Source organism: Gobio gobio, assembly GCF_949357685.1.
Source record: "Gobio gobio genome assembly, chromosome: 17".
In the NCBI taxonomy this organism is placed as follows: Eukaryota; Metazoa; Chordata; class Actinopteri; order Cypriniformes; family Gobionidae; genus Gobio; species Gobio gobio.
Genome location: NC_137110.1, coordinates 39,500,337 through 39,522,612, shown reverse-complemented (window position 1 = coordinate 39,522,612; position 22,276 = coordinate 39,500,337). Strand labels below are relative to the sequence as shown.

General features: G+C 37.0%; 2 protein-coding genes across 2 annotated transcripts in view; one reads left to right on the top strand and one right to left on the bottom strand.

Moving 5' to 3' along the window:
* nudt15 (nudix (nucleoside diphosphate linked moiety X)-type motif 15) overlaps positions 1–5,891 on the bottom strand; it is a 6,332-nt gene extending 441 nt beyond the window's left edge. Inside the window, exons 1-4 of the mRNA XM_079841736.1 lie at positions 5,667–5,891; positions 4,622–4,798; positions 4,254–4,450; positions 1–407 (exon numbers count right to left, since the gene is read on the bottom strand). The exon at positions 1–407 is cut by the window's left edge and continues 441 nt beyond it. Coding sequence (XP_079697862.1) covers positions 268–407; positions 4,254–4,450; positions 4,622–4,788 — 504 coding nt within the window. The 5' untranslated portion in view covers positions 4,789–4,798; positions 5,667–5,891 and the 3' untranslated portion in view covers positions 1–267. The remainder of the gene's footprint in view (positions 408–4,253; positions 4,451–4,621; positions 4,799–5,666) is intronic.
* sucla2 (succinate-CoA ligase ADP-forming subunit beta) lies at positions 5,721–21,423 on the top strand. Its single transcript, XM_079841735.1, has 11 exons — positions 5,721–6,036; positions 7,519–7,714; positions 10,092–10,191; positions 10,278–10,440; positions 10,674–10,802; positions 10,900–11,038; positions 14,438–14,599; positions 14,765–14,907; positions 15,258–15,378; positions 17,166–17,254; positions 20,805–21,423. The coding sequence occupies exons 1-11, from the start codon at positions 5,953–5,955 to the stop codon at positions 20,877–20,879; spliced, it is 1,401 nt and encodes a 466-aa protein (XP_079697861.1). The 5' UTR covers positions 5,721–5,952; the 3' UTR covers positions 20,880–21,423.
* Positions 21,424–22,276: the final 853 nt, after the last annotated feature.

The following is a 22,276-nucleotide window of genomic DNA, read 5'->3' as shown; positions in this document are numbered from 1 at the left end:
TTTAGTGTAACATCCCATTATGAGTCATGACAAATGCTCTATAGACACTTTAACAGCATGTACAAAATAAATATATGACTGATAAGCCTTAATAGCCTTGATAATTTAGTACACGTGTGTTCAATAAAACCATTACTTGGAAGCGGCTATTGAGAAACTGGAATAATATTCAGTAATGACTTATCCATAACAGTCGATCAAAATGAGCAAGAAAAGGCCTAAGGTGAGTTCAGTTAAGCTGATCCTGAATCAGATATATCCAGGGAGTTAAACTATTGGTTTCTTAATTAAAGAAAATATATTTGAACTCTCTCTGAATGGCTGGAAGCCCTGCTGTCTAAGGTGGGCCAATGGCAAGAACAGCTGCTCTTCTGGGGGAAAATCCTCCCATCGTGTCCATGTCCAACCTGAGAAAGAAATAACTAATGAATCTGAATCTTTTAGTGTAATACTGCAGCAATATTCAGACGTGTTTGCTTACCGTTTAGGAACTTTAAGCTATAATATTATTTCCTGGTAAAATAAAGGATAATAATAAAAATAGTCTAATAATTACTAATTATTCGGTATTAGTATATATCATATACACTGATATAACAACCCATTAAATTGATGTGTAATACTAAATAAACTGATTTCTATACAAAAGGTCACTACTTACTCATAACATAGAAATCCAAGCATTGTTTTATACAATGCATGGCTATGTAAACATTGAGTAAATCTACAGTTAGGTTTTCTGCCAGTCATATGTAGCTATTCTGGCCAAAAACACCCATTTAGAGCCTAACCAACAAGTAAAGTGACTAATCATTGTTTGTTTTTAACCTCCTGTTTTTTGGAAATTAAAATATTTTTATATTACATTAAATTCAATATCAATCAACATGATTATGTCCTAATATGACTGTAATTGACAGACATAATCAAGGTGGTCAAGACTGGCAAAAAAACACCATTTAAAGGGGGTGTGGATGGTGGTTACAGAGATTTTATGCAATTAGAACTACCCAATTTTCATACTATTATAGTTTTATGTTAAAGTGCCCCTATTATGATATACAAGGTTCCTAAGTTTGTTTTGGAAGTCTCCTACAATAGGTTTACATGCATCAAAGCCTACTGCGCTCTGATTGGTCAGATGGCCTAGTCTTTTGTGATTGCCCTAACACTCATTACCATATCTGAATTTCACCTCCTCAGGCTTCCACACAGTGATACACAGTAACGATTTCCTTTCACAGAGCAGAAAAAAGCATTTTCTCGACATAACACTAATCAAACTTCAGTGTTTGAGGGCATGTCAAAATAGACGTTGTGGGCAGCCTAACCATAGTGGATATTATTGAGTGCACTCATTTAATCCCATAATGCATCGCAATAACAAGTGTACAACTGATGTACACTCTGGAGTTCTCAACTGGCCTGTGAAGTCCACTTTCCTGCAGAGATTGGCTCCAACCCTGATCAACACATACCTCAACAAGCTATTCAAGGTGTTCAGGATTACTAGAAAGTTATAGCCAGTTGAGTTTGACCCAGAGTTGAGAACCCCTAGGCTAGAGAATATCCATAATGCACTGTGAGGGTCATGCCGGAAGAATTCCCATGTCTCTCCAGAAGATGGCGCCCGCAGCTGAATCATCCATCCATCCATTTTCCAAACCACTGGCCCAATGTGGGTACAGCATCATACAGGTATAAATTCCTTTTTAATTGATTATTCAATTGTTTAATTAAGGTTTATGCTAGTTCATTCTAGTTTCCATGACAGAGTTCAAGATAAATCATTAAAGGGTTAGTTCACCCAAAAATGAAAATTCTGTCATTAATTACTTACCCTCATGTCGTTCGACATCCGTCAGACCTCCGTTCATTCTCGGAACAGAAATGAAGATATTTTAGTTGAAATCTGATTGCTCTGAAAGTCCTCCATTGGCACAATGGCACACTACACTCTCAAGACCCTTAAAAGGTACTAAAGACGTCGTTACAAAGTCCATCTCACTACAGTGGTTCTAAAATAACTTTATGAATCGGCGACAATAGTTTTTGTGCGCAAAAAAACCCTAAATAACGACTTACATAGTGATGACGATATCAAAACAAAGCATCATGAAGCTTCGAAGCGTTATGAATCACTGAGTCGATTCAGCGGTTTGAATCGCCAAATTTCAGCAGTTTGGCGGTTTGACACGCGATCTGCGGGACTATGCATTAACTGTGACAAGAGAGAAACTGTAGAACATGTATTACTAGAGTGTGAAGCATACAGCATGGAAAGAACTATACTATTAGAACAAGTCAAAGAATTAGGTTATACACAGTTATCAGTAGAGGGTTTACTTTCTTTTTCTACATCAAAACCATCAGTATGGCCAGTTCTCATTAGGTACTTAAAAGAATCAGGTTTATTTGATAGAATTTAAGAACAACACTACACTTTTATATATATATTTTTTTTTTTATTAGCATATAAATCCGCATTGAAGCTCCACACCCCAAACAGTTGGTGGCGGTAATGCACCAAATTGGTATGCCAACCGCCAATAACTTTAACCTGTTAACTGTCACTGGCCCACCGGTGAGCCCATTTGCCACTGCATGTTTAAAACAATTATATCCTATATTTATCCTGATCTAATGTTGACAAACTTTATATCATTTGAAAGCTTACGAACTCAAGATTCATCCTGTGAAACCCGTTTTCAAATCGGATTTTGCGTTACCAAGGAAACGGTACTCTAAATTCTTCTAGCGGCTCCTCCCCTAGTGGACGTCGTCATGTTTCATATTACAACATTTATTTTAAAAACTTTATAATAAAAACTTTTTCTAATCTTGACAAAACACATATAGTCGGAAAGGTCTGAGTCTCACGGTTCTATATCTGCCAACTGTTTTGTGATATTTGGACAAAAATATATACATTTGTTACAGGAGATTGCATAAAAAAAATCTATGGAATTTCAATGACACCCGGTGGCTATTTGTTGTACAGCACCTAAACAAAATCTCATGGGAACTTCAATTTTTGTGATATCAACTTCAAATTTGGAACAAAAATTGGTTAGACATTTGACTTTAATTTGATAGTAATTTTAGAGTACAAATTATTTTGTAACATATATTTTTTATATTTTATATAAAATATTTAGTACAGTATATTTGATTTACAGTACATTTAAACTTTCATAACCTTTTCATACTTTGAGTTTTTGAAGTTATTCCAATTGAGCCATAATCTGCTGACTGTCTTCTTTAAAATGAGACCTAATTTATGTCTATATTCCAAAGCATTCTTGAATTGCAACCATTTAAGTTTGGATAGTGCATCTTCATGTATATCTTCAAAAAGGGGGGTGACAGTTAACAGAAGAAGAAGAAGACACGCGATCTGAATCATCATTCGGCTCAGTGATTCATAACGCTTCGAAGCTTCATGATGCTTTGTTTTGAAATCGTCATCACTATGTAAGTCGTTATTTAGGGTTTTTTTGCGCACAAAAACTATTGTCGCCGATTCATAAAGTTATTTTAGAACCACTGTAGTGAGATGGACTTTGTAACGACGTCTTTAGTACCTTTTAAGGGTCTTGAGAGTGTAGTGTACCATTGTGCCAAAGGAGGACTTTCAGAGCCATCAGATTTCAACTAAAATATCTTCATTTCTGTTCCGAAAATGAACGGAGGTCTGACGGGTGTCGAACGACATGAGGGTAAGTAATTAATGACAGAATTTTCATTTTTGGGTGAACTAACCCTTTAATACTGGAGCTGCCAAGTGCTAGGTTTCAAATGATTAATAAACGGCAAACACAAACTATGCAAAAGCGGCAGCCCTTCCAGCGCACTCGGTGTCCGTATTACCCGTTTTCATTCCTTTTCACTCCTTCAAGTGGACTATATTATTTGAGTAATGTAGGAAATAGTAAATTAAGCTATTGGGGGCCATTTGGAACACAGCTATATTACACACTACATGAAAGGTAATACAGAAAAAGCATAATAGGGGCACTTTATTACATAACAAATAAAGGGCCTTTAACAATAAAAAAAAAGGAAAAAACATTTTAATATTTGCTCAAAACTGCTAAAACCTGTTGTAATGGTGCCTGCCAAGTTGGCGTGAGACAGAAAATAGTCTCTCACATGACAGATTTTTATCATGATCATGAATGATCTGTGGGTGGGCCATCTGGGGATGAGAGTGAGACTACATAGACTATAACACATTCAAAAAAAAAGTTTACCTTCATTTTTCTCTGGCTCCAAATTAACTGGTTCAGCTGAGAAAGACCTGTCCAGTTCTCCCTGCATTAAGATTGTGACATAATGGTAGTTTTCTTCCAGTTTGATGGAGTTGACAACGGATACAAAGCGGATGTTCTTCAGACGGACACCAGCTTCCTCCATCACCTCTCTCTGGGCACACTGCTCCCAAGTTTCTCTGAAAGGAGAAATGAATTTGCATGCAATTCGTGTATAAATGCATTAGCACACAAGAAAACAAAGTTAACATGAATGAGCAAGAATTATTAAGGAACAAATGTCTTTCTAGTTTCATACTGTGATGTGTTTGCTTAACATTAGTAAAGGGCCACACTGACAGTAAACTCACCCGAATTCAAGGTGACCTCCTGGTAATTGGTAGGTGCCTTTCCCAACTATGGTTTTTCTTTTTCCTAACAGGACACATCCTGGATTGGAGGAGTCAGTCACAAGAACACCAAGTCCCACTCCAGGACGTTTGAGGAAAGGTTTTGCATTTTGAACAGCCTCAGACATTGAATTTGAACTGTGATGAAAAAACACACTAACAGTTATATAGCTGTAGTCCGAACTTCTTGTCTGTTGAATCTTTATAAAATGTTTATTTAAAGTACCCTCTGAGAATAAAATCAAATTCTATCCTTTCCATTAAATAATAATGGTGAAACTTGTTTTTTTAAATGTTTAAAAACTTTCACTCTTGTTGGAAAATATACTTTTTGGCTTTACTGACTATTCTGACCAAGAGGAACAGTACTTTTATTTAATTAATTTAATTATATTGATAACCAAATTTCACATTAATAAGTGTACATTTACTAATAAGAAACCAAATTTTCTGATTTTGTCGACTGAATATATATATATATATATATATATATATATATATATATATATATATATATATATATATATATATATATATATAGTATCAGAGGCTCTTAGAAAGCTGTAAGAACTTTGAAAGCTTGTGAATATTATAATACATTTATTTGATTTTTAATCACTATCTCTTTTCTTTTCTTCTCTTTAATATTAAAAATGTATGTTATTAATCATTTGAATACATTTTTTTATTAAAAATCCGTGGCGAGAAATTGCTCAATACTGCGCATGCGTCGAACGCATTCGCCTGTGCGCATATGGTCACTACAGCACACAAAATAGCTTCTTTTTTTTTACAGTCTATGAAAAAGACACACACTTGCTGCCATCTAGTGGCGTAAGAATGTAAACTGCGAAAGCGTTATTGAAAAAATGTTTTTGGAGAGAGGATTAAAAAGATTCGAGTCACTGGAATTAATGAAAAATAATAAGAGAGTGAAGAACATGTGCAATACTGGGTTTAAGCAACACTGCTTTAGAGGAAACCACACACCCTAGTCTTAACTTACCTATCTTACTTAGTAGATAAATCTCGTAACAGTGTCTTTCCCGACCTGGCACGTGACGTTCGTGGTCTATGAGATGTACAAATGGTAGCAAATCATCTTTATTCCCAAAAGAAATCCGATCTTTGTCACAATCAATCAGCACTTGTCATAAACTGACTTGAAAAGCTTTGCTTCACTGGGGAAGGAAATAACCAGCCGTGGAGTGCAGTTGCGCAGTTGACGTGCGTTCTAACGCAGGCGCGTCCAGTCATTTGTTTTCTACTGCGCTGCTTGTACACAGAGCAACATGGCGACGTCCCTGATCTGTGGCCGGTTGTCCGCTGGACTGAGAAATTCCGGCTCCAGGACGACTTTAAGCTCGGCAGCTAAGGTCAGTTTTATGTACATACATCAGATAACTATATCCGATTTTTATTTGTGAAGTGGCTTGCCGTTTTGTTCACTTTCAATGACGCCAAATGGGCGATTCTCCTTTTTGACATTAGCCTTCATGCTAACTGCCTGTCATTATTAGTAATGCTTAGGTTAGCAAGCCTATTCATTATCCTTTGTGTAGATGTTATTTTGAAGTCTAACCAGATTCACGTTAAAATATCTGGGATTTTAGTGTATGTGATTGTTTATATGGCTATCATAAACTGTACATGTCATCTGAGTTTACTAGTTAACTTTGACCTACATGGACAGAGGGAGGTCTGTGTTGTTTCACTTCAGTGTATCTGTTCAACTGTAGAGCCATCTGGTTAATAAAGTTAACTCATGCAAAACTGCAGTTGTGCCTATTATAATGAACACAATTATAATGAACTGTAAACCTTGCTGAATCATAAACTTGTTAAAATCTTCTGTTTGGTCATTGGAAGGTTGTACCCTTGAGTTAGACACCCAAGTATTTCCCTGTATTTACTGTATTTCCCTTTGTTGTAAAAAAATGATGAGTTAGTAATTAATTAGCCCATTAATGATATCTCTATTGCTGGTGCATACAGTCTTTCCATAAGTATTATGATCCCACATATTCCGATGCCTCACTTGTTGAAAGTCTTTTGACTTTACTGGGTTCCTTTGAAAGTCCTTGAAAAAAACATGAATAATAAAGAAGATAACTTAACTTAATTTTTCATTTTACTAATAAAAAAATGGGGTTACACTTTTTTTTGAGGTGTCATTGTTACTGTGTAATTATATATTTAAGTGTTGCATAATGTCAATTAACAACATGTACAATAGTGTTAAGGTAGGATTAGGGTTTGATTACGGGTTAGTTGCATTAAATTATGCATGCTGTAAATAATTTACTGTTATTGCTATGGTAAGTAAGTACATGTAATATATCTAACAAGGACACTGTAAAAATAGTTACCGAAAATGGTACAGTTTTATTGTTTTAGACAATTTAGACATCAAGATATATTAAGAAGGTGTGAGAATCCTTCAAATTTATCCAAAGTTATGGATATTGTTGAATATCAGAACCCACAAAGTGGAGGAAAATTAATAGATCTACTTAATTGCCAATAATAATTAAAATATATATATTTTTACAGCTCCTTTCCAAAACCTTTCCAAAAATGAATGAGTTAGGTAAATGATTCATTAATGATTCAGTTCAATAAAAGACACACTCTTGCTGCCGTCTACTGGCGTATGGATGTAAACAGCAATGAGAAAATCTGAGATTTTCCCTGGTCTTGTTTCCATTTGTGAATATCGTTTCAGCAATCCACAAAAGTAAGTGTTTGCAGTGTAAATATGATCATTAATATCCCCTGTTTAATCCCTTGTTTTGCAGTGTAACCAGAATTTCTTTGTGGAGTTAGAATTCATTTGTATCTTTAAATCCAATTATTAGGTGCTTGGTGGGACATCAGGTCTATTTGGTAACCATGGGAACCAGCCGTCCCCAATGCTGTCAGTGCAGCAGCAGAGAAACCTCTCCCTGCATGAGTACATGAGCATTGGGCTGCTGAAGGAGGCGGGTATCTCTGTGCCTGCGGGTATGGTGGCCAACACGCCTGACGAGGCTTATGCTGCTGCTAAGCAGATCGGTAAGGACATATGAAAATGTATATGTATTCTTAAAGGGACTGCATAACTGTAGTTATGGAATATGCTGACTTGTGTAAAACACATATCACATCAGAATGGACAATTTTAGCACAGCATACTTAAATGCCAATTTGCACTGTGCTTTTGCGCAGGCCAGATTACCCTATTTTAGGGTCTTGAATGTACTGTGTGTTTGTGTTTCAGCTGTTGTGCTGTTCTCACACACTCTGCAGTCTAAACATAGATTTGTGCCACCTCTGGAGAATGTGGCTGCCCTAACCTTTAATCTGACCGTCAGCATATAGGCAGCACCGCCACTGACCCGTGATGGACAGGCAGTTAGCTGGAATAAAGGAGGGTAGTGTGTCACAAGCATGGAGGAACTAGTTTTGGACTGGGAAACGTGCACAATAGAGAGTGGGATTATGTGTACTACCAGTCCCGATCTTGGTGTAATCTGTGTCTCAGAGCAGCATAAGCCTGGACTTACTGGTACCAAATGAATATTTCTGGTAAATGCAACAAACTGAACATTCAGAGTTGCAGAAAGTGGGAGTTTTTTGTTTGCAAAATTGCAACACGGACAAAGTTGGAAATATCCATACTTTCACAATGTCAAATCAGTGGTTAAATGGTGTTTCGTGGGGCACTTCCTTTTTTCAGACCTCCAACATGGTAGAACTTTTAAAGTGTCAGATCTCCCAGAGCTGACATTTGTCATTATTTACTGTCCCTGAGGCCCTGATGTTTTCTGAAACCCCATAACAGATGCTCTTCTGTGGAACTTAGAAGTTCAACAGAATGTTCATGCCATTATTTTCCATACATTGAAAGCAAGCACCAAAAACTACTCCACAATAAAAACGAACTGTGTTCCATTTTAATATATAATTTATGTGATGCAAAGCTGAATTTTTTGCATCATTAGTCCAGTCTTCAGTGGCACATGATCTTTCAGAAATCATTCTAATATGCTGATTTGGTGCTCAAGAAGCATTTCTTCTTATTATTATTAATGTAAAGAACACAAGATGTAAAGAATCTTTGATTTGAAAGTTCAAAAGAACAGCATTTATTTGAAACTCTTTTGTAATGTTATAAGTGTGTTTGTCACTTTTTATAAATTTAATCTCTAATTTAAACCTTCCTGAATAAAAGTATTAATTTCTTTAAAAAAAAAAAAAAATCTTACTGAAACCAAACCTTTGAATGGTGGTTAGCAGTGTTGGGGAATGTTACTTTTAAAAGGAATGCATTGCAATATTGCGTTACTCCCTAAAAAAACTAATTGCATTATTTTTTAATGGAAAGTAATGCGTTACATTACTTTTGTGCTACTTTTTCTCATCTGGGCTGGGCTTGCTTTTAATAATTTTTTAATAACAACAAAGACAATAGCAAAGACATTGGTTAATGGTGAGATTAAATACATTAAGTATATTTGTGTAATTTAATATATTTAATTATTGCAGGTTTGCATAATATTCTGAGTTTGCATTTCACAATTTATTAATTTTGAGTACTACTGAATCTTTTTTTTTTTTGAAGGTGCTCAATGATTGCTCACATTTAGTAATTTAGACATACGATTTTTCTCAACATAGGAACAGGAGATGTGTTGGTCATTAAATGAAAAAACAAAGTGACTTGTGTTACTTATTTTGAAGAAGTAACTCCGATATTTTGTTGTAGATTTAAAAGTAATGCGATACTTTACTAGTTACTTGAAAAAAAGTATTCTGATTACGTAACTCAAGTTACTTGTAACGCGTTACCCCTAACACTGGTTGTTAGTATACGATGGCATGTAAGGAACAGTCCTGAAATTCAAGCCATTTTGCAGGAAAAGAACAGCATGAACATTTTGCCTAATATCTCCTTGTGCTATTTTTTTTTTATTAATACCTTTGTATTAGTAAAATATATCATTCTGTCTGTTTATTGAAAAAAGAGCTTGTAAAGTTACAAATCCCAGTAGAAATTGTATAAAACTCCACCTTATTGTTCCAAGCACCTCCTTAATCAGTCTTATTGGCGTCGTAAGTCTGTTGTTTCCACTCTGTTTATGCAGTTTAAATCCTTGTAAATCAAAACTATGACTTGTGTCATGTTGTTTTGTGGCGTTACATTGATCAAACAATCAGGCCCAGCCTTGCACAAGCTTGTTCTGTGTGTGTACAGCAGGTCAATGCAGGTTTAAAGACTGTAGGTAATTACAGAGTGACTCATTGGTTGAGGATGCAGCAGTTCTGTAGTGGATCTTTCATCTATCAATTTAAATGATCTTTGTTTGTTTGCAAATGTCCTTTGAGCATGGCCATGTGTTTTTGTCAAGGGTTTTTTTTCCCGTCTCATTATTGTTTACTCTTTTCTCAGGCTCTAAAGACCTGGTGGTAAAAGCCCAAGTGTTGGCTGGTGGTCGAGGCAAAGGCACTTTTGAGGGAGGATTTAAGGGCGGAGTCAGAATCGTTTACTCGTGAGTGTTTGTGCCTATATTATTGTTCATTGATTTATTACATTTCTGTTTTCATCTTTGTCTTCTCACCCTCTTTGTGTCTACAGGCCAGAGGAAGCGAGGGATATCTCCTCTAAGATGATTGGCAAGAAGTTGTTCACTAAGCAGACAGGAGAGGGAGGGCGGATCTGTAACCAGGTGTTTATCTGCGAGCGCAGATACCCACGCAGAGAGTATTATTTTGCCATCACCATGGAGAGGTCTTTCCAGGTGAGAGATCATTAGTACGGACTGGTTTATCTATGAAATTGCTTTGCTAATGCAAGTACTTCAAGTACAAGTCTTTTAATAACAAGCATTCAAAAATGACATCACCACTATACATGCTGCAGTAAGCGGAATGGCCATTAGAGGGCAACTTATACTGTGGCATGAACTGAAATGGCAGCTTTACTTCACCTGCCCTTAAAAGGATCACATGAGTTCTACTCAACCTCCTACAGGGCCCTGTGCTGATTGGCAGTTCTCAGGGGGGTGTGAACATTGAGGATGTGGCTGCAGAGAATCCCGATGCCATTGTGAAAGAGCCTATTGATATCATTCAGGGAATAAAGATGGATCAGGCTATTAAGGTGAGACGAAGAGTATGATCTAGCTCTGCAAGACAGTGTCCACAGGTTCATGACTTCTGCATGAAAAATGTTTTTGCTCTCTTTTTCTCTCTCTCAGGTGGCAGAGAAGATGGGTTTCCCCGCTGCATTGATCAATGAAGCTGCAGAAAACATGTTGAAGCTCTATGATGTCTTCATCAAGTATGATGCATCTATGCTGGAGATTAACCCAATGGTGGAGGATGCATCTGGCATTGGTACCTTAAAGTAGAATCCCTGCACTTTAGGCCATTATGCATGCACACATTAATCAACCCCATCCTAGGGTTGCACAATATATCAGGGAGGGGGAAAAACGATATCTCGTAATGACTTAAAATTAGGTAACACTTTATTTTACAGTGTCCCTGTTACACGTTACATATGACATAACAATAAATTATTCATAATTACATGCAACTAACCCTAAACCACACCCTAATCCTAACCCAATAAGTACATCTAGTTAATGAATATTACTCAGACCATAAAGGGTCACTTCAGTGATTTAGCATTAAAGGAACACTCCACTTTTTTTGAAAATAGGCTCTTTTTACAAGTCCCCTAGAGTTAAATAGTTGAGTTTTACCGTTTTTGAATCCATTCAGCCAATCTTTGTATCTGGCGGTAGCACTTTTAGCATAGCTTAGCATACATCATTGATTCTTATCAGTCCATTAGCATCTCATTCAAAAAATGACCAAAGACACTTTCAATATTTTTCCTATTTAAAACTTGACTCTTCTACAGTTACATCGTGTGCTAAGACCAACTGAAAATGAAAAGTTGCGATTTTCTACACCTATATGGCTAGGAACTACTTTCTCATTCCTGCGTAATAGTCGCGGATCTTCGCGGCCGTACCATGGCTGCAGCAGCACAATGATATTACGCAGCGTCTGAAAGTAGCCCCCAGCTAGGTACCTTTCAATGTGACCGGCGCCAAGTTTGTGTAGTTGCAGAGAAAGTTTCAGGCTTGCAGCCGACAAATTGTGTTGTGGATTTACCTGTGTGATTAGCCATGGTTCTGTGTGTTGTAAAGGGCTGTGATAGTAAGTCGAAGGTGTATACTACCACCGTGTTTCACAGAATACCAACGAATCATTGCGCCGCTGCAGCCATGGTACGGCCGCGAAGATCCGCAACTATTACGCAGGAATGAGAAAGTAGTTCCTAGCCATATAGGTGTTGAAAATCGCAACTTTTCATTTTCAGTTGGTCTTAGCACACGATGTAACTGTAGAAGAGTCAAGTTTTAAATAGGAAAAATTTTGAAAGTGTCTTTGGTCATTTTTTGAATGAGATGCTAATGGACTGATAAGAATCAATTATGTATGCTAAGCTATGCTAAAAGTGCTACTGCCAGATACAAAGATCGGCTGAATGGATTCAAAAACGGTAAAACTCTTTAACTATTTAACTCTAGGGGACTTGTAAAATGAGCCTATTTTCAAAAAAAGTGGAGTGTTACTTTAAGCTTTGTATATAAACTGGGTCATTTATGCAGTAAAAATGTGAAATTATTTTTGAATTTGAATAATGTATTTTTGTCTCATGTGGATGAAAGACAACAACTCCCAGAATGCACTTGCTTCGCTGCCCTACGAGCAGAGGCCACTCCGTATACCGTCGTTTTGATCTTCATACGGCGCAATACAAACATTTTGTTCAGTTAGAGAATAAACACTACAGTTAAAAACTGAACGTGTCTTTTCAAAAAAGTGTGAGTGAGCCGAACGAAAGTCACAGCACAGACGCTGCAGTGTCAGATTTCATTCATCACGAAGAGCTGAGCAGAGCTGAGGTAACGTTAAGCGCCAGTTTGGCACGTTTTCAGATCGCATATGGAAGCTAAACTATCACAGGAATTCATTGAAAAGTTGAAACACTCACTTTACTCTGCACCGCGCTCCGTTATGATTGTCCGTGCGGCCGGCTGTGTCTTACATTCTGTGCGTGATATCTCTCCCCTATGGGCGGGTTGATAACATGCGGAACAGCTCCATCTAGTGGCTGTAGTCTCTAGCCTCTGGCCAAAAAAAACCTCAGATGACGCAAAATGACAATATTTGCGTCATCTGAGGATTTTTTCCAGAAATAAAATGCATAATTCTCTCGTCTCAGGGGGACATGAGGGGGGAAAGTACCATCATTTGAATATACTACCGGGTTTCAACTGATAAAAAGCCTAATGCTAAATCACTGAAGTTACCCTTTAAAGGGGATAGTTCACCTGAAAATGAAAATTCTGTCATTAATTACTCACCCTCATGTCGTTTCAAACCCATAAGACCTTTGTTCATCTTCGGAACACAAATTAAGATATTTTTGATGAAATCCGAGAGCTCTCTGACCCCACATAGACAGCTATATAATTAATACTTTCAAGGCCCAGAAAGGTAGTAAAGACCTTTAGTGTGTTTTCTGTAGTAGTGTTTTTCTGCTTTTTAGTAAAGACATTGTTAAAATAGTCAATGCGACTCCAGTGGTTCAACCTTAGTTTTATGAAGCGACGAGAATACTTTTTGGACTCAAAAACAAACAAAAATAATGGTTCAAACTTAATTTTATGAAGCGATGAGAATACTTTTTGTGTGCAAAAGCAAACAAAAATAACAACTTTATTTAACAATTTCGTTTTCGGTCTCCTACGCAGTTTAAGTTGTAAATACAGTGCAGCTCCCGCGTCATCGTCACACACGTGTCGTGGTGCTCACGTGAACAGCATCGGCTGCCATAGAACTCGAAAGCTGTGCAATGTTTGTCAGAGGCACAGGCTAGAACACAGGCTAGAACAAAATTGTTAAATAAAGTCGTTATTTTTGTTTGCTTTTATTTGCACACAAAAAGTATTCTCATCGCTTCATAAAATTAAGGTTGAACCACTGTAGTCACATGGACTATTTTAACAATGTTTTTACTACCTTTTGGGCCTTGAAAGTGTTAATTATATAGCTGTCTATGGAGGGATCAGAGAGCTCTCTGATTTCATCAAAAGTATCTTAATTTGTGTTCTGAAGATGAATGAAGGTTTTACGGGTTTGGAACGACATGAGTTTGAGTAATTAATGACAGAATTTTCATTTTTGGGTGAACTAACCCGTTAAATGTATAAAAACACTGAAACAAGGACACCTTAAAATAGTGTAACCTCAAATTATTTTTATTAAATACTTGCTTTTTTACTTTACAGTACAGTAGTATTACAATATATTTCTGACTTTTATTTAATAATCACAATAAAAATCATAATTATTATTTTATAGACATATCGAATGGGTCAAAAACACTGAAAATGTGGTGTATGAAAACTGAAGTGGAAGGAGATTAAAATAAAAAAGCTCACTTTATAGTTTCTCAAAGAGGCTTGAGTTAGTTCTTTTAAAGAGTATATCGAAGTGTAAAAGAGTGTACCTATGCAAATGCAAACCCCCTCTAATCATTATATGATGAATAACTCAGTTTGTAGCTATTAATCAAGTCATCTGGTGATGTTTCATATCATAATATATATCACAGAAAAACAATGCAATTTCGTGTAACCTTACCTATCACTGTACTGCTCCATAATCAGGCCCACTCATTCATTAATTGAAATCTTCTTCTATGCTTTGCAGTGATGTGCATGGATGCCAAGATCAACTTTGACTCAAATGCTGCCTATAGACAGAAGAAAGTGTTTGACATGCGAGACTGGAGCCAGGAGGACATCAGAGACAGAGAGGCAGCCAAAGCAGACCTCAACTACATCGGCCTAGACGGCACTATTGGCTGCCTGGGTCAGTGCAAAACCTCAACCCTCCATTACGGAAACATTTTATTTTGTGTGTGTGTAATATAATATGTTTATATTCACTTCTGCACTTTTAGTAAACTTTTCTGTTTAGATTTGTACCTACAATATTTTACTAGTTTATTAGGTTAACTATGTCACCTGTGTTTAGTCAATGGAGCTGGACTCGCTATGGCAACCATGGACATTATTAAACTGCATGGTGGAACACCCGCTAACTTCCTGGATGTTGGAGGCGGAGCCACTGCACATCAGGTGACAGAGGCCTTCAAGCTCATCACTTCTGATAAAAAGGTAATGTCATGGTCAAGGGATGCAGTGCTGTGTTTCATTGGCTTCCGTTTTTTTGCCCACTCTCTTATTAGTGGTGCAAGTCTCACTGTTATTGTCACTGAATGATATATATGTTTTGTGGAGGAAAACAGGCGTGCTATAAAACAGAGAAAAATATGCATACACTTACTAGGGACACAAGCTATATTTAGGGTACAAATTATCAAAGATATTTGGGCGTAACCACCTTGCAACAGCCTAGCAACCACATAGGAACACCTTAAAAACCTCACCTTAGAAACCACATATCATCAGCACCACTCAAGAAAAATTCTAAATCTAGATTGCCTATGCTGTTTTCTTTTTAACAGGTCCAAGCTATTTTGGTGAACATCTTTGGTGGCATCATGCGGTGTGATGTCATCGCACAGGGCATTATCATGGCCGTCACTGACTTAGAGCTGAAAATCCCAATCGTAGTGCGGTTACAAGGTGAGAGAGACCGAACTTAACACTATGATTGATGGTGTGAATGACTTTGATCAATGGAGAAGTGGAGGGATGGTTTGAAACCCATTAAAAATATTTTTCCACTTCCATACTTTATTTAAAAGGGTGCTGATCTGAAAAATGTAATCATGTTATGAGTTATACCTAGGGCTGTGCCGGTAAACGTGACAACCACACCACCGCGGTGGCTGAGTATCACCAGCGGTGGTCGGCCAAAACACTTCTTTTTTTTTCTTCTTTTTTTTTTATGTGAATGCTGTTTTTCGTGAATATTATGACATGAGTGAAGCATAAAGCTTTATTTACAAAATAAATAATAGTTTCGCAATTAAATGTTACATCGCATCCCCCCCCGATTTTCCACAAATTTAACAATAGGTGTACTCCATTTTATTTACATGGAACCGCTTATTTATTTTCCTAAATCTTCATTTACATCTACGTTTACATCATCTACAAACGTTTCTTCCTTTTGTTTGCTTTTAATTAGGAGTATATTCGCATCATTTACTGGTAAAGTAGAAAACAGTGTAGGACAAATACATTTTACGTCAAATTTTATTTAACACAGTTTGTGCTTGTTGTTATTATTAGACTTAAGGTGCATCAAGTTTATGTGATAGCACATTTCACACACACCAGAGATTTTTTTGTTTAGCTTTCTCTCGCAGCGCATAATCAAATACAGCCTAAAGTTCTTGACCCTGCGGAAGATTAATTCGCTCTTCACACATTTTATTACAAGTGTCACTTTTGGAACATCAGGAGAAAACCTAAAGATATTAGAAAAGCGATGTCCCACATCCCTTTCAGCGCAAAGCAGCATATGATGCACCTCTGTGGGGAAATATTAAACGAATATTTTTTTTAAACTAATATTTAACTTTCTTATATTATTTATATTACCATTATTTACTGATATTTATTTAAATGTTTTACAGGCTGTAGTATGTTGTTTCACTGACGGAAGTACTAAAATAAACACGCATGCTTAAATGGATGTTTGAGCCTTGTTTATATGTTTTATTTTCAAAATGTAGGCTATTTAATTGAGGTGTATAAATGTATGTATATATGTATATGTATGTATGTATGTGTGTACCTGCCCCCCCCAACCACCGTCACAGCCCTAGTTATACCCATATGAACAAGCATTTCAAGTAGGTTTGATTCATATTTTATAAGTAGTGTTTTCAAGGCCTGGAAAAGGGCAAATGGAACCTGCTATAGTAAATATTGATAACTATTGGTTAGATGTTGCTCTTCTATAAAGTAAAACTTGCCCGCAAGCCATTATGATATTTAAGTTGTTTCAGTTTCTTCTTTTCAATTAATCAGAAATGGGTCTAAATGATTAATTAAGGAAGCAGTCTCAATTTGAATAATTATTACAAACCCAAGTCATGGAAAGTCTTAAATTCATTGGTCAAAAAGTGTGGGAACATTTTATTATCTTTAACCTGCTCCTGCAGAGTTTAACTCCAACTTTCCGCAACACACCTGCCTGGAAGTTTCTGGTATGCCTGGTAAGAGCTTGATAAGCTGGTTCAGCTGGATCTAAGGGTTGGATCTAAACTCTACAGGATTGGACACCCCTGATTTATATCAATAAAAAGCTTCACAAATTCCTCAAGAAAACCTCTGAGCATCTGAGAGAGGAAACATTGACAGAAGGGTGAATGAAAGAAAAAAGGTGTCTGGATATTTGTGCAGGTGGCTCATGTTTTCTGTCCTTCGTCTCACTCTCATCACACTTGTCTGATCTTCAGGAACAAGAGTGGACGATGCCAAGGCTCTGATCGCTGCCAGCCCTCTGAAGATCCTGGCCTGTGATGATCTGGACGAGGCGGCCAAAATGGTGGGTTACTCTTGTTTATGCATGCTTATGGGCAAATCGAAACTGACAAAGAAGTGGAAATATTGAGAAGAATCTGCACATCATGGTTCAGGAATCAAACTGTCAAACTGTTATCATTTAGTCACCCTTCTTCAGGCATTTCAAAGTCACTTATTCTTGAGTGATAGAACAAAAACTTAGTTGATTGTAGTTAATGGATTAGGTTTCGTGAACTAACATTGATTACATTTACATGTGTACCAATAATGTGATTATTTCCAATCAGTGTAAGGTCTTAATCGCAGTAAGAAGTTTAAATGGCACAAGCACAGCTTTTTCACAATTTTCATGAACTCATTTTAATTGGGGTTATTTCTACTACCATTATTCACATATCCCAATGCACTGTACAAATTATAAACTCACATTACACAGTATACGTGTTACCAACCATGCTCTTCCAGCGCACACAAATTTATTCCCCGCTTCTTTGGTATCCGGCCTGAGTAATTTTTTCAATGACGTGTCTAAAAATGTCTCCATTTCAATATTTTTGACCATCAAAATACTGCGTTATATTCATGTCACGCAACATTTGTCAACATGAACTTTCTTCAGCACCCCAAAAATGCACAAGCGCACTTTGGTCAGACTGTAATAGATATGATTAAAGGTCCCATGACATGAAAATGTCACTTTATGAGGTTTTTTAACATTAATATGAGTTCCCCTAGCCTGCCTATGGTCCCCCAGTGGCTAAAAATGAATATAGGTGTAAACCAAGCCCTGGGATGGGCCAATCTGGAATATTCCCTATATGTCGTCATACGGGGAAAGGTTACCTCCCCTTTCTCTGCTTTGCCCGCCCAGAGAATTTGGAGAAAATGGATTCAGTTTATTTTTTACATTTAATTCAGTCGCAATGTCAGCACAGGCTTTACAAACAGACTTTTACAATATGAATTCGACAGCACCGCCACAAACAGTAAGTAACAGTCTGTGATCAGTGATTTTTGATGTGTAGCTAATTATTCAAGTTCACACATACGCATTTCAAATGCAAAGATGTCAGCCAATCACAACAGTGGGCGTTTACACTGAAGTCTCAAAGCAGACACGCCCATTCAAACAGCGCATTCTAAATTATGACATTTTATGATGTAAAAATCATACTAACAATATAAGTACACCTCAGGAAACATTATAAAATAATAAAAGAAAGCCACATCATGGGACCTTTTAAAGAGTTTATTACAATTTTAAAATTGGCATACGACATGTTTTACTATGATTACGTTTGCAACAATTATTGGCTTAATCGCATCAATTTAATCAAAGTATTGTGTTTACATGAGGTACATTTTAATCGCAGTACTTCCAAAATCACATTATGTGGGTGCATGTAAATGTAGCCACTTTTACAGCTTTTTTTGTTTAATCTTGGGTAATATTAATTTCTACAAATGCATTTCAAGTTATACATTTATAAGTATTTCAGGTATAAATGATGAATTACTTTAATGTATTATGGATTAACAAATCAAGTAATTAATTAATCTAGATGAAAATATGCTGTAAGGAAATTGCTGTTTGTTAATTCATGCTACCTAATGCATTAACTAATGGTAACAAATTGCAACTCACTGTGTTATCAAAAAAAGGTGACAGCATACAAAAAGTAAAATGAAAGCTAATGTTGCAGTCCATACAACTTTGCATCAAGTAAATAGAACTAACACAAATCTCATTACAAAGAGTGACTATAGAAACCAGGTTTCCAGCCACAAGCAATTTGTCTTTCCACCATGAATGTGGAACCGCAGCATGACCTGACATTGACAGCCAAGCAGAACACATTTAATATTTTTAATGTACCAGCACGTAGAGCATTTTTTTATGCCACAGCAAGAATCATAAAAATGAGAAAAGGCTTTTAATGCTTTTTCTGCTCTATGGAAGGACACTGTGTTATAAACAAGCTTAGCATAATTAAAGGGGTAGTTCAGCTAAAAATGAAAATTGTCATTAATTGCTTGTCCTCATGTAATTCCAAATCCGTAAGACTTTCGTTCATCTTCGGAAAACACAAATGAAGATCTTTTTGATGAAATGAGAGCTTTCTGTCACTCCATTGACACCTACACAATTACCACTTTGACGCTTCAGAATGTTCATAAGGAGATCGTAAAACTAATTCATATAAATTGAGCAGTTCAGTCAAAATTTTCTGAAGAGACACAATCACTTTATATGATTTAATTTAGGCTTTTATTCACATATAAACATTAATCAACTCACACATCAGTTGTGGTAAACAGAAGCTCAAGCATGTTCGCTTGATGTGCGAGAACCAATGAGGTTCATTCTCATGTTGCGCAGCACATTTGAGCTTCTTCAAGAACCAATGAGGTTCATTCTCATGTTGCGCAGCACGTTTGAGCTTCTTCAAGAACCAATGAGGTTCATTCTCGTGTTACGCAGCACGTTTGAGCTTCAGCAAGAACCAATGAGGCTCATTCTCGTGTTACGCAGCACGTTTGAGCTTCTTCAAGAACCAATGAGGCTCATTCTTGTGTTACGCAGCATGTTTGATCTTCTTCAAGAACCAATGAGGTTCATTCTCGTGTTACGCAGCACGTTTGATCTTCTTCAAGAACCAATGAGGTTAATTCTTGTGTTACACAGCACGTTTGGTCTTCTTCAAGAACCAATGAGGTTCATTCTCGTGTTACGCAGCACGTTTGAGCTTCTTCAAGAACCAATGAGGTTCATTCTCGTGTTACGCAGCACGTTCGAGCTTCTTCAGGAACCAATGAGGTTCATTCTCATGTTACGCAGCACGTTTGAGCTTCTTCAAGAACCAATGAGGTTAATTCTTGTGTTACGCAGCACGTTTGAGCTTTCGCAAGAACCAATGAGGTTCATTCTTGTGTTACGCAGCACATTTGAGCTTCTTCAAGAACCAATGAGGTTAATTCTCGTGTTACACAGCACGTTTGGTCTTCAAGAACCAATGAGGTTCATTCTCGTGTTACGCAGCACGTTTGAGCTTCTTCAAGAACCAATGAGGTTCATTCTCATGTTACGCAGCACGTTTGAGCTTCTTCAAGAACCAATGAGGTTCATTCTCGTGTTACGCAGCACATTTGAGCTTTCGCAAGAACCAAGCAGGTTCGGTTGAGCTTCTGTTTATGCTCGCTGATCAATGTTTATATGTGAAAAAAAGCCTAAATGAAATCTGTTCATCATATAAAGTGAAAAGTCTCTTCTAGTCTAGTCTCTTCAGAAAATTTGGACTAAACCTTATGGTCATATGGATTAGTTTTACAATATCTTTATTCATTTTTTGAATCGTCAAAGTGGTAGTTGTGTAGCTGTCATTGGAGGGACCGAAAGCTCTCAGATTTCATCAAAAAGATCTTCATTTGTATTCCTAAGAAAAAGTCGAAAGTCTTACGGGTTTGTAACAACATGACGGAGAGTAATTATGGACATAATTTTCATTTTTGGGTGAACTATCCCTTTAAGTTTCATTGTGAAACTCTTACCATATCTTTCTCTTTTTCTTTAGGTTGTGAAGCTTTCTGAAATTGTATCATTGGCCAAAGAGGCCCAGGTTGATGTGAAGTTCCAGCTCCCCATCTAACAGAACAGACACACAAGCCTCTTCACTATACAAACCATGTTATATGAACTGAATCTAAGCCCACCACCTGAGCTCGTCTCGTCTCAGACTTCCAATAGAGTTCTCCACAATCCAGTGTCCTGCTCAAGCTCCTGTCAGCTCTTGTTACTGTCTCTCTGTGCTTCCCCTTTCATTCTCTCATCAGTGCTTTCAGATTGTAAAAGCACATGTTTCATGGTGCCACTTTCATTTCATCCGATCAACCTCATCCAGAGCAGAGCCCATCAAATCAGTCCACTGACATACTGTAAAGGTTTTTTTGGTTCCATTGGTTGAGATCAGGTCAGTGTTACTGCCTACTGCTGTTTGTTTTGTCGATGTTATTGTTTGCTTGATTTCTTAAGTGGAGGATGTATTTATGTGGGACTGTATTTATACTGTTGAAATGTACATGGATAACCGACTCTCTTGATATAGAATGTCTCTGACACGCTGGTCCTATTGCAGCATTTAAACATACACAACACGCGCACACACACAGTATCATTAAAAGAAAATCCCACTCCCTCTTTCTTCCTCCCTTTCTTGCCTCGCCTTCTTTCTGTTTTCCGGTGGGAGCACGTGTCGATGTAGGATGTCATCTCTGCTCTCCTGAAGAGAAATGCACCATTTCCCTTTTAAGCAAACGCACAAGCACTCACAGGGAATATGTGTGTTATTGGTGTTCTCTCAGTCTGAAACAGAGCCACCAGTGCAGCGGATGCACAAAACAATAAAAATACTCCAGCGTCTCGGTGGATTATGTTTGATTCTACTCAAAGTCTCTGTCACTGTCTATTTTTGAAGTGTAGAACATGTACTTCTTTGGCAAAGTAAGTCCCTTGAATCATCTTTCACGTTAGAGTGGGTCCTGTAGTGAGAATTCAACTTTCTGTGAAGGAAATGTCTGGATGTGGCAGCTCACAGTTTGAGGTCTGTAATAACTCAACTTCATTCCCATTCATCTCAATAGCAGTTGCTCAGCTGGTGCAGGACTCCCGTGAATACGAAAAATCCTTTCTTATGGGCAAAATAGTCTATGCCATATTTGCTAGTTTTTAGTCAGTCACTTTTAGCTTGAACAAGTCCTGAAATAATCGTAACTTGGAAAACATTTACTATACACTCAAATAAAAAAACAATTAGGCCTAAATTATGTATTTGATTTATGTATTAGTTTTGATCAGGACTGAGGTTGATTAATAGATTTATGCCAAAAAAAATTATCTGATACATTTTTACAGCAGTTTAATTTAGTGACTGTTTCCATCCACAAACATAACGAAAGGGTAGTGAATTTGCCCACAGTGTACTGTAGAGTTTTTGAAAAATGTCAAAGCATTTCCCAAAATATGTCAAAATAAGATTTGTCACCAAAA